This window comes from Chaetura pelagica, unplaced genomic scaffold (assembly GCF_000747805.2).
Source record: "Chaetura pelagica isolate M959 unplaced genomic scaffold, ChaPel_1.0 scaffold642, whole genome shotgun sequence".
NCBI lineage: Eukaryota > Metazoa > Chordata > Aves > Apodiformes > Apodidae > Chaetura > Chaetura pelagica.
This window is the reverse complement of record NW_009952704.1, coordinates 140,080-153,089: the sequence shown is the minus strand read 5'-3', so window position 1 is coordinate 153,089 and position 13,010 is coordinate 140,080. Positions and strand designations below refer to the sequence as shown.

General features: G+C 38.6%; 1 protein-coding gene across 1 annotated transcript in view; it reads right to left on the bottom strand.

Annotated features, from left to right (window-relative positions):
* Positions 1-13,010, bottom strand: part of MYRIP (myosin VIIA and Rab interacting protein) — a 119,266-nt gene that overhangs the window by 8,757 nt on the left and 97,499 nt on the right. The window contains exon 10 of the mRNA XM_009994092.1: positions 12,581-12,820. Coding sequence (XP_009992394.1) covers positions 12,581-12,820 — 240 coding nt within the window. The remainder of the gene's footprint in view (positions 1-12,580; positions 12,821-13,010) is intronic.

Here is a 13,010-nt window from a genome sequence, read left to right as displayed (position 1 = left end):
CTCTTTCCTGTAATTAGCTGTTCATTTTTATGTTAAGCAAGACTTTTACTGAAAAACTACATTTTTAGCAGTGTACTCAATTGTTGTATATCAATACATTAAGGCATCTTTAGCACTGTTAATTCTCCAAATTAAAAAAAATAATTAGAGACCTGAGATTAAAGAAAAGGAGAACAAAGCAAACACAGTGTGCTACAGCAGCCAGATCTTTAGCTTGTTAGAACAGCCAACACAGTCCCAGAGAAGCAGGCCTAGGACTCTGAGAACCAATACTTGAATCCCATAAATAGCCTACTGTTTTTTTCCATTTATTTTCCAAGTGCCAATTATGTTAAAAACAGATCAATAATTTTATAGCACAGAAGACAAAATCAATGTTACTTCGTTTTATTATTTGCTTTTACAAGTACCTAACCCTTATTCTGTTCTATGAGTAGTGAACAAAAAAGGATAAAGGCCAGACACTACATTTTCATCATCATCTTCTCTGATCTATGTTCTCCATTTCAAGAACTGTGATCTTACTTCAAGTGAGTGTTCATTACTTCTTAAATTTTTTGTTATCCTTTGTAGCTAATAACGGATTTCAAAAAAGATATTAAATTACAGTAGAAAAAGGTGTTCTTATACCAGAATATGAGAATCCATATTGTAATTTATTACAGACCAATTACCAGGGTTTTTGGTTTTTGTTTTCCTGGTAAAGTGTTCTGTGATAGGAAGCTTTATGAAATCAAGATGTTGAGTAAAATATCCTACCTTCACAATCTGTAATGGAGAGAGGAAGAAAAGTTTAATGAAAAAGAAATGTGAGTTTTAGCTTTTTTAGAATTTTGAGAAACTTTCTTTTGTGGCAGATGCTATTTGAGTTTTAAAACCAAAGACTTGGTTTACATTTATTGTTGCACAAGGCAGCTAGATGGGTGTAATAAAGTGTTTGCACCAATGAAGGTATCTTGGTCCCTGCCTGCAGGTAGGCAGCTAGACACAAGTCACAACATTAAAGTTTTTCTTTAAGCTTGTGAAAATCCTCCTTTTATAACCTGACAAGGATACAGCACTGGAGTTTAAACACCATAAAGAAATGGATGGTAAGCAAAAGTGATTGTCCTTAGTGTATATCTGAAGAGTTGATCTCCCAAAACCTAAGAGCACAAGCAATAGTTCACAGAATCACAGAATCAACAAGGCTGGAAAAGACCTTTAAGATCATCAAGTTCAGCCTAGTTCAATGTATTTAAATCTAAATCTTGTGAGTTTTTCTGCTAAGGGTATTTATAACTTTGCCAGCTTTTACCTGAACTATATTTTACAGAGAAGTTAGATGTTTGCCCAAGGGAGACATAAAATGAACACGTGGAGAATTTAGGGTTCCTCAATTCACATTTTTGGCATAAATTTATACCTCTTTTTTGGGCAGCTGTCAAAAGCTGTTCAAACAGCTCATGTTCTAAAATGTCCAGTTTGCAAACGTAGTGGGTTATTCTAGATACAATTATTTAACATGCATAAGGAAAAAAAAGAAGAAAAATTGTCCTCAAATTTTAGTGCTGCACAACCTTCTTCCCTCCCCAACCACCCACATTAAACTTAGGAGCTACAAGGTTTTATAAAAATCACCAGAAATTCACAGTCACACACACACCAAGATCATCCTGGTAGGTGGACATTTCAAATTACTATAAAGATCTCTTAGCTGTCTAATTTATCTTGCCCTTGCAGGAAAGGTCATTGTTAACACCTATAGGTGATTCAGAGAGACAGCTATCAAGCCATGATGAAGTTTCTTCCATCTGTCTTGTCAAGCAAATCAGATAACTAATATGGATGTGATAGGCACAGAAAGCAACTTCTATTACAAATATCTAGCATGGAAAAGCTAAGGACAACCATTCTTCTCAAGACGCCGGGATGCATTCTGATTTCGACTGTCCTTCCCTACTTCTGGCCTAACACCACCCCTCCCAAACGAAATTGATGCAGATGATCCAAATTAAAATGTTTGTTCTGGTGTGAAAATCTTGATTTTTTAATGGAATTTAAAATTAAGAGGTTAACAGAACAAAAACCCCATACATTTATCCTTTTTATGATAATTAATGTCCATGCTCACAAGTATGTTAAAGCCATAGTTGAAAGCAGATGCTCAATTTCCTGAATTCTTTGTGGAAGCCTTTTCAAACCAATGAAATACTTAAAATGTGTGCTTGTGCAAGCACACAGACATAAATGTGTGCCTGTGTGTATTGAATATAACAAACAGCATTTTGGAAAACTCTGCTGTCATTTCTACATGTGGTTGGACAGATTGAAAGGATTCCTGTTTGCTGAAGATAAAGGTTTAACTCTTGCTAGCTGTTAGCCATTTCCCTCTACTTCTGTCTCTTTCTTTACCCTCCTGAGGCTGCAGCTATTTCCTTTGTTTTTTTTGTTTGTTTGGTGTTGTTTTGTTTAGTTTTTTTTTTTTAACTTAAGGATGCTACACTGGAAGGTCCTTTATAGAACAGGATTTGCATCCTTGCACAAGGTAACAGCAGTAAAGCAGGAAGATAAAAGTGGAGCAATATAAGGGTCCAAACTGCTGAGAGTAGGTGAGCATTAAGTCCCCGTTGCATCTCAGCAGCCTGGGATGTCTTCACATTGTTTCCTTTGCATGAACATTATTGCTTTTCTTTTTAATTCTCCTAAAGTAGTTAAGTTCTCCATCACTTGAAGTGAGAACATTGCGGAGAAAATTTAAGGTTTTTATATAATTTTTTTTTTGCTATTATGATGTTATGGCACCAGTAGGCTCTATTAAACAGGCATGGGAGGTGGTGATTGCAATTTAATGCAGAACAGCTGACATCAACAGTTAGATCAAGAAATAGAGCACAGGAAACTTGCAGCTCTGGCAGTATTGACAGTGTCAGTGATGACTTGTGTGTAATTTTTAGCTCTGGTCTCAAGCCTTTCTACCACCCTCCCAGCTGCACGCCTGTTTCTCAGTCAATACCCTCATTTTTTTGTAGGGAGTTGAGGGGAGCTGGGGAGAAGACAAGTTTTGCTGTGCCACTCATTGATTCATTTTTTTTAGAGTAACCTGAGTGAATCCAAACTTGATGAAAAGCCAAACCTTCCTCTTCAACTCCCCACCCCGTGGGAGTTCCTAGAATTATAGAATGGGTTGGAAGGGACCTTCAAAGGTTATCTAGTCCAATCCCCCTGCAGCGAACAGGGACATCTTCAACTATATCAGATTGAGTGTTTCCAGGCATGTGGCTTCAGCCACCTCTCTGGGCAACCAGTTCCAGCGTTTCACCAGTCTCACTGTAAAAAATTTCTTCCTGATATCTAGTCTAGACCTTATCTAGTTTAAAACCATTACCCCTTGTCCTATTAATGCAGACCCTGTTCCCATCTTTCTTATAAGCCTGGAAAGGCCACAATAAGGTCTCCCTGGAGCCTTCTCTTCTCCAGGCTGACCAATCCCCAAAGTTCCTTGAATAGCTTTGAGAAGGCCCTGAAAATCCCACCAAAAGTCCATCTCCTTCACAGGCAAGCAAAATCTGGGATACTGGCCAAGTCATAGCGTGGGAGGAACAGAGCCATCAGTGCCCAAACATCAATGGCCTAGCCCAACTTTCAGAAGATCTTCTGGCCTGAAAGTGAGCCCTAGCCACTCATCAGTATAAAGACTAGGAAAGCAGCTAAAATTTGTCTTGATATTTGATAGAAGACAAGTATACTGTGATAAACTGTAAGATTTATACTTAATACTTATATACTTATAAGTATACTTAATATTTATAAACTAAGAAAATACTCTTCTGTGCAAGCTTAAGACTTCCTGCCTTGACCCTAACATCAATGTCTTCATTTATGGGCACTCATTTAGAAAAAGAAAGTTGAATTACCTCACACAGTGAGCTATTATTCTACTGATCTTCTCTAAAGTATGACACAAAGAAATATAGTCTCTTTTTTGATCTGAATACTAGATTTTTACTAACAAATTCAATCCACTGCCCTAATGTAGTAATGGATGTTATTCCTAATAATTTATAATTCCTCATTTCTAGAGACAAGTTGCCTACAATTATGAGAAAGGAATTATTTTCCAAGAGGTGAAAAATTATAGTCCAAGTTGGAAATTAAATTTTTAAATCCTAAAATCCACCCAGGATTCTGTAAGAGTATCTATAATAGACACAGGTTGATGCCATTGCACAAATGCAAAAATATTTTTTCTTTAAAATAATTCTTGGTATTTTTACTAAAGAAAACCAAGATGATTAAAAGGTGATTAAAATCTATAGCACAAAATTTAACTCTGAAAGTAAGGAAAAAAGAACAACTTGAGAGGAGTATTTTGCTGATTAAAGCATCAACTTTTGACACAAAAAAGTTATTCTTATTTTGTGACTGAGAGAACACTACAAAATTAATTTGCTTAAGACTACACATGACATACTAAAAATAGCATGCATTTTAAAACTATATATTGCTCAGGGAATAAAATGAAAATCTGTTTTAATATCTGATTCTCATAAACTGAGATTCAAGTAGCACAGAATAGGAAATCTTTCCATCTAGATGAATGGTAAGTGATAGACACTAGCAGCAATATGAAAAAGTGCCTATTCACTGTGTACAATCTCTACAATGAATTAAGGGTTTTGTTTATTTTTTTAAATTGAGACCTGAGAAAGGTTTTCGAAGACCACTACGGTCAGAAACTGCTAAAAATCTTATTGCTGATTTTTTTTTTCCCTTCCAAAGAAGGCAGATCATGCACCTTATCCTTGCCTACTCTCCTTCTTTACCCATAAAACCAAATTCTCATCACAAAACCAAGTAAGAGAGCCCGTCTGCTCCACATGTCTACTTCGTACTTATCGCTCCCATCATAATACAGGGCTAGCTGTAATTCTAAAATAATTTTCTTCAATGACTACTAATTTTGGACAGGAAGTATGATTTTTCAGGCCTGATATTTCCAGGAAAATATTTTGAGTTTAAGATTTTGCTTGAGAAATGTGGAAACCCTCAATATCACTTTATAGCATCTCTTACTATGTAAGAGATGTGAGAAGACACAGACAAAACAAAGCGTTCTCACCTGCTGCAATACAGTGGATAAAAACTGCAACTTTAAATGAAGATCAAAAGCCTTTTGTTTTTCCTAGATAATGGGAAAGCAGTTAAATAAAAAGGCAGAAAAGTTATGTTAAGAGCTACAGAGGTTCACATTTATATAGGTTCAGACTTAAGAGAGAACTTTAGGATGAACAGCAAAGTTACAGAAACTAGCCAATATAAAATACCATAAAATTTAGATTTTACATTTATTGCTAATATGTTTAAAATATAGAAATGACTCATTTATTTCTGTTTGTGGGATTTAGAATAACAGATCTCTTAAGGCAGATATTGCAAACAACGTATTTTTTATAAAATGAAACAGACTGGAAATACTAATTTCCACTATCACAAAACAAAGTGGCACTAGCAATAGAAAAAGACTTTTGCAGCACTGTTAAGAAAAAGAAAAGCCAGCTATCTTCAAATTTTGGGTCTACACAATTGCAATTTTGACATGGTGCATGCGTCTAGTTAGAAAAGGGTCTTTACCTCACTTATGGCACAGTCACATACTCATGTTGGAAACACCTGGGCTGAGTTAAGACCACTTGTTCCAAATCACCTCCTGCTGTTTGCTGCTGTCCCTCTCCTGTACTCCACTGTCCCAGAACAAACGCGTAAAACCCTTCATACTGCCCCTCTCCATTGTGAAGTCAGTAGGCTTACCTTAATCCCCTTAATTTACTTAGGTCTATTTAAACAAAACAAACTGCTTTTGCCTTGAAGTAATGACACAACCAGTTGCCCTGATGGTTGTGCTGTGACAGAATTACCATCCAGCTGGGGAGCAGGGTTTGCTTGAAACTCTTCCACAAAAGCAAAACACAAGAATTATTCTGAGCATCTTGCATACAAAAATGTGAAACAACAGACACACAAATATCTTTTGAGTTGCTAACACAGGGAGAAGCCATTTTATTACACTGTTCAGTATTATTAGCACAGTGGTAGCAATGTAGTAGAGCTACTATACTTACGCTACTACATTTTCTTGCTTAAGTCAGCCAGAGGGCTCTGGCTTCTTTAGGAACTTTTACTCAGTCATTTCTGAAGTCTTCAGATTGCTGGATAGCAATTTCCTACTACCCCTGCCCAGGCCAACACACCAACCAAAATTCCCAGGAGTTCCTCAGCAACGTTTTCAGTCCAGGGAGTTGCAAGGTGACAATCACAAAAACTGCTACATGAGGACAGCGTGTGCACCAGCACACATGACTAAGGGACACCCAGCCACCAGGAGACACAGCCTCTCTCTTGGTTTTATAGCACTGCTGTTGTACCATCACTGCCATCCCTGCTTTAACACATCTGAGATACACAACACTGCACACGTTCACTGCCATTCTGCAGCCCCATCAAGGCCATGAGCATATTTCTCCCCAGGAACCACGTCCCATGAACCCTCCCTCACCTCACGTCCCTCACTGAGCCCTGGCAACAATCTCCATGGCCAGCCCCAGCCATGGCCACCAGCAGACACCTCACCAGGGAGCTGGCTGTCTCCTCTGGTGGTAGCATCATCCACACCCACAGCTACTGGCTATTCCCAGTAGAGGTGTCAGGCAGATTTTCTAACAAGTGTCAAGCTCATTACAACAGTAGTCAAAAAGTGCTAATTTGCCTGGTGAAAAATGTAAGATGTACTATCTCTAAACAAATAATATATTCACCTGAAGATGATGGTTGTAATACATACTTTCCCCTAAATAAAGCTTTATAAAACCAAAGATGAATCAAATGTTTCCAGAGAAGAAATACTTGAATATTTTATGGAGAGAATATTTATGCTGTTACTCATACTGACAAGGAACTTTGAGGTTTCACTTAGGGAAGAAAATCTTACTGTGCTACTTAAACTTACTTACAGGCTGTCATTCAGAGAAGAACTATTGCATGCCTAGTCGTGTAATAATGTCAACAGAAAACAGCAGGATTTAAACAAAGTTACTAAGTGTTGGTCGTAAGAGTCTCTGAGCAGAAGTAAATGCACAAAGGGATTAAAGGAAATTCCTTGAGCACACAGCATGACAGCATGTTCCATCCAACTAACTCAAAGAGGAGAGAAGCTCAACATTACTACTGAAGTTTACTGAAGTTACTCATTTGCACATATTAAGCAAGGAGGAGCACAAAGTAGGAGACAAAACCAGAAATGCAGCTCAGGTTTTAATAACGACTTAATTTATTTATTTTTTTTTCTACGTGGGGCAATTTGCAAAAAAGGCAGGGGATATTATGTTTTCTAAAGAGTATCTCTATAGTTTATGATAAAATGGTCATCATGATAGACCACATTCAAAATGGAGTCTGCATTAGGCACTGCTGAAATTGGGGAGGGATGTTTTACAAGGGCTTGTGGGGAGAGGAAAAGAGGTAATGGATCAAAACTGGAAGAGGGTAGATTTAAGTTAGACATAAGGAGGAAGTTATTTAGTGTGAAGGTGGTGAGACACTGGCACAGGTTGCTCAGGGAAGCTGTGGATGTCCCATCCCTGGAAGTGTTCAAGGCCATGTTGGATGGGGCTTTGGGAGGTGTCCCTGCCAACGCAGTGGGGTTGGAACTAGATGAGGTCCCTTCCAACTCAAACCATTCTATGATCTATGAAATTGCCTTCTGGAAGGTAGTTCCAGGGGTTCATGGGGTACACCATGAAATATTGACCAGGCCTATTCATCTTCATGAAAGCATTAAAAGAGAAGAGTGGATAGAGGACTGCAAGAACTAAATACATCCCATGTATCACAGTTGCCACTCTCAGGATCAGTGTCATTAAGATCATTCCAATGGGATTTACATTTTCTTTTTCTTTAGATATTTCTTTATGGGTTGGTGGGGGTTGATGAAGCAAAATCAAACAAAAACACCAAGCCCCCGCCCCCATAAATATTAGAAAAAAGAGCAAAGCAGAAAGAACTATGCATATCACCATACTTGTATGAGATGCTTCACTAACACAACAGTTGCACAGTGTGACTTTTGCTTTTTTCACACCTGTAGTCTAGAGGGTTGAAGGCTACTTCTAGTCTGAGCACAGAGGACTCCATGGCCTTTCACTGCACTACTGAGATAAGCAGGCTTTCCAGGGATCTGCATACCCCCAGAAGACCATGAATTACTTCTGCAGCTCAATAAGCAGAAACTGTCAGCTATAAAAATAAGTCTGCTGCAGGATTATGTTTACTTTGGGAGCTGTGAATCTCTACAAGACCATTTCAGGCAACCACAAACTTAGAAATATTGAAAATGTTAATGTTCAAGGTTGAAGTGGATTTAAGTCTAAGGCATAAAATTAACTTGTGTTAATTAACACCTACCTAAATCCTCAAGTATCCCACATGTCAGGATTTTCAGACTCTTATCTTAAGGGTAGACATGTAACTCAAGAACTTAGCTTATAACTTCAGCTAACTTCTTGCTCAAGATGTGCCAATTCTTGCTATTGCTACAGATTGTAATACACTAAATACCCTTTTAAAAGTATCAGCTCAACATGTGATGATATGATTCCCATCTTCCATTAGATACAGAAGTCCAGATTTTTAAAGGTGCAGACATGTGAAAGTCAGATTTTCATGAGCACCAGGTACTTAATATCCAGTGATTCAATAAAATATACATTTTTAAAAAATCTTTTTCTATAGTGAGGTGTACTGTAACCAGGAATTCTCTATGATTTAAGGTAGCTAATATGTTCCAGAATTAACTTGAAAATAGAAGACTAAAGGCTAACATAGACAAGCAGCATGGTTAAAATACAGTATTTAATTTGTGTTCAGAAGCTCAAAGCTGTTTGTAGGCATTTGAACTGTCATTTTAATGGCCCAGAATTAGTGCTTCTGTGTAACCTAATTCTTCTCTATACCTAATTTGAAACTTGATGCCCCAGTCAGAAGTCTGGGTCCCTGGCTCACAGTGTTAAGTACCAGTCTGAAAGATCTGTAATTTTGTACATATGCATTCTTCAAATATCAGGCTTCTGCATATTGACAGCATAGTGGAGCATCCAACTTTTAAGGCATCTAAAATTACTGGTTTCTTGAAAATGTATTTTCTGTGCTTTCTTCCATTCAGACGCACCATCTACTCATCTTAAAGTTACTGCATGTTTTATGAGTTTAGCTAGGTCTTTGTATTTTATACGCATAGCAACAACTGGTATTATACACTGTTATCTTCAGCATTTCCTTGTAAGATATTGGTCAGCCACCTTTCCAAAGAGAAGGCATGTGTCAGAAGAATTTTCAATCACCTTTAAGGACAACTGTCAAGAATAAGAATGAAAGCAGCCTGCTTGCTTCTCTACAGCTGGAGCATGTCCCACTATCAATTCTGCCTAAGTCATGACCATGAATAGTACTGGGATATTTTGGTTTCTTTATTATAGACAGAAAGAATATGAACTGCAACCATGAATGACTAAGACTGTTTTTTTCCATCCCAAACCAATAAAGAATTAGGAACTCCAAGCATTCCCTTTTTGCTGAACGTGGTATGTCTCTTACTTTCTTAAACTTACAGAAATTCTAATGAAGAAAAAAATACTAATCTTCTCATTATTTGAAATAACAGACATACAAATCTTAAAGGAATACTAGAATCAGAGAAGGAAAAAAGCAACTAATATCACTTTGTAGACCCATGCAGATGAGTAAGTACACCATGAAACATACATCTGCCATTTTCTGTGCTCAGTTCACCATATAGGAGCATTTCAGCATTTCAAGTTCTATTCACAGCCTTTAATTCTGGACTTTAGTTGCATGATTTTATAGCCTAGCTAGCCTATAAACCCTGTTGAGTAATTTGATATTGTTGGTTTGTCTTTGTAAAACCAAAGCCAAGCTAAACTGAATGCTGCTAACATGCACTGGCGATAAAGCTTTTATCTGATTTTCTAAGAAGGGTTGGGTGTACATCAAGGAGGTATCTGCATACATCTTGCTTACTGTTGTAAGTAGTCAAATAATTCAGAATCAGAGAGTCACAGAACACCTAAGTTTGGAAAGGACCTTTAGAGATGGCCTAGTCAAACCCTTCTGCTCCAAACAGGGTCAACTAAATTAGATGTTTCAGGGCTGGGTCCAGTCAAGTTTGATTATCTCCAAGGACATGAGACTCTATAATGTCCCTGGGAAACCTGTTGCAGCATTTGATCCCCCTCACAGTGAAAAAGTTTTTTATGTTTAGACGGAATTTCTTGTATTTCAGCTTGTATCTACTGCTTCTTGTTCTATCACTGGACATAGCTGAAAAGAGTTTGATTCGCAGTTAAAGAAATACTCCATGAGTTTTCTCTTGGTTAGACAATTCCAGATCTTTCATACTCTCCTCATATGACAGATCCCCCAATCTTTTAATCATTTCTGTGGCCCTTCAGTGGACTCACTTCAGTACATCCAAGTGTCCCTTGTACTGGGAAGCCCAGAACACGACACAGCACTCCAGAACTGGCCTCACCAGTACTGAATAGAAGGGAACAACCACCTCTATTAGTCTGTTGGATGCTGATGGCCTTCTTTCCTGCAAGTGCACATTGCTGGCTTATGTCCAACTTCACGTCTTCCAGGACTCCTATGTCCTTTTCTGCCAAGCTCCTTCCCAGCCACATGGCTTCCAGCCTGTACTGGCACATGGGATAATTTCTTTCCAGGTGCAGGACTTTGCAATTAACTTTGACGAACTTAATGAGATTATTGGCCCATTTCTCTAGTCTGTCAAGGTCCTCTGAATGACAACTGAACCATCCCATGTATCAACTGCTCCTCAAAATTTATGGCACACCCTGTCTCATTGTCTCTGTCAACAACAAAGATGTTGAATAGTACTGATTCCAGTATAGACCCCTGGTGTGCACTGCTAGGGACTGGCTTCCAGCTGGATGTCAAGCCTCTTATGGCAACCCTTTCAGCCCAGCTTCAGGCAATTTTCAGTCCACACCACTCTCTACTCATCCAGTCCTTACTTGATCAGTTTGTCTCTGAAGATGTCACTTGAGACAGTGTTGAAAGCCTTGTTGAATGTAAAAATTTAAAAAAACCCAACAACATCCAATGCTCCAAATACCCCAGATTACTGCAGTCTCTCAAAGGTGAACAAGAGTATCCTCACCAAGACATGGGCCAGCTCCCTCAGCTCTTGTGAGTACAATCCCCATTTGGTGCTGTTCACGTGTAGATCCCATTTGTTGAAATGTTTGTGAATCTGATCCTACCCAAGGTAAGTCTTCTCTGCACTAGACTTTTCCACAGGTCTCAAGGGCCTGGGATACTTGAGGGAAAATCCTACCCATGAACTGAGGTGAAGACAAGGATGTGTAACTTAGCCTTGTCCGTGTCCTGTATCACCAAGACACGGCAGTAGCGAGCCCTGCTTTCCCTCATCTGCTTTTTGCTGCTAATGTATGTGCAGAACTCTTTCTTATTTACCTTTGTGTCCCTCACCAGACTCAACTCTAGGTGGGCACTGACTCTTCTCACATCATTCCTGCACACCTGGCAAGTGTCCTGCCATCCACTTGGATCACTTGATTCTTCTTCCACCTCCTGATGCATTAGCATCTTTATAGCATTTGAACAAAACACCTTTCAAATGCTGAAGAATAGATTTCCTTTAGAGAGTTGTCCACATCCCTTGTCAAAGCTGAGCCACTGTGCAGACAAGATTCCAAGAGATGAATCAAGACAAACAGCAGGCAAGAATGAGCCTAAGTGGATCTAAGGCTTAAGCTTGCTTGACTGGCAAGGGGCAGTGCTGGGCTTCTACAGCACCAAAATTCAAGCACACCACATGATCTGAAATGAAATTCAGAGGTAGAAAGGGAAGAGGGCAAGTAGTAAGTCCTGCGGAGTGACAATGAAGTAAAAAATCTTGTTTTAAGGGTGAAATAGCACATGAAGAAGATGGCATACATTATCAGAACTGACTCTGGGTTTCAGTTTCACTGGAGTGTGATTATTACACACAGAGGCCTATTAGCTGACAGACAAACAGGGTTGGAAAGCTTTAAAGAAGCACAAAATATTCCAATAGCGAGGCAAAAGAAGAATCTATTACATCAGAATGAACTTTATGATACTAAAAACAGGGGAGCAAATAAAAGGACTGAAAAAACCCCACTTAAACCGGCTGGTTAGCAAGGAGGAAAAAAGAACTGGATCTGGTTTTAATGAAAAGCATATAAGCTGATTCTTAGTCAGTATACTCTGACACAATTCCACTGATGTCAGTGAAAGGTTTATTACACAAGCCAACTTCACTGCTTTGAATTGATGCTGAAGGGCTACAGGAAGAAACACACACCTCAGTAGAAAGTTTTACCTGCACTAAGGTTGCAGGCTCAAACCCAGTGTAGAAGGTCCTCAGGTTTTTATAAGCAACTGTGTTTCATTTTCTAACCAAAAGTCTGGATTCTAAGTTTTACAAAATTAGTGCTGCTGCTCTGCAATGGCTACTTACCTTTTTTAACTCTTCCTGAATACTTCTGCCATTCTCCTCTGAGGACAAACTCTCCTTTTGGTTTTCAGGGTCTGTTTTAGATTCTGACTCTTGCTCTTCACCAGAAGATGTTTCCTTGTCACTCATTTTAGCAGCAAGCTGAAATAACCTGGATTTAAGCTCCTCTTCCATAATGTCAGGCTTCATGTTATGATGCTGATCTTCACTGCTTATATCTGTTTCTGATAGATCATCAAAATCCTAAAAAGGAATGAGAAGAACAGTATAATTACTGTATGGGTAAAAGAAAGGAAAACAAATAGCATCCTAGAAAAGTTTAGGCATGGTTACTCTGCATGGAAGGTAGAAAGAAAGCACACTAAGAGTGCTGATAAGAAATCAGAGGAATGCCAGTACGTCCACTCCTGTTGGATTATATTTATCATTCCTG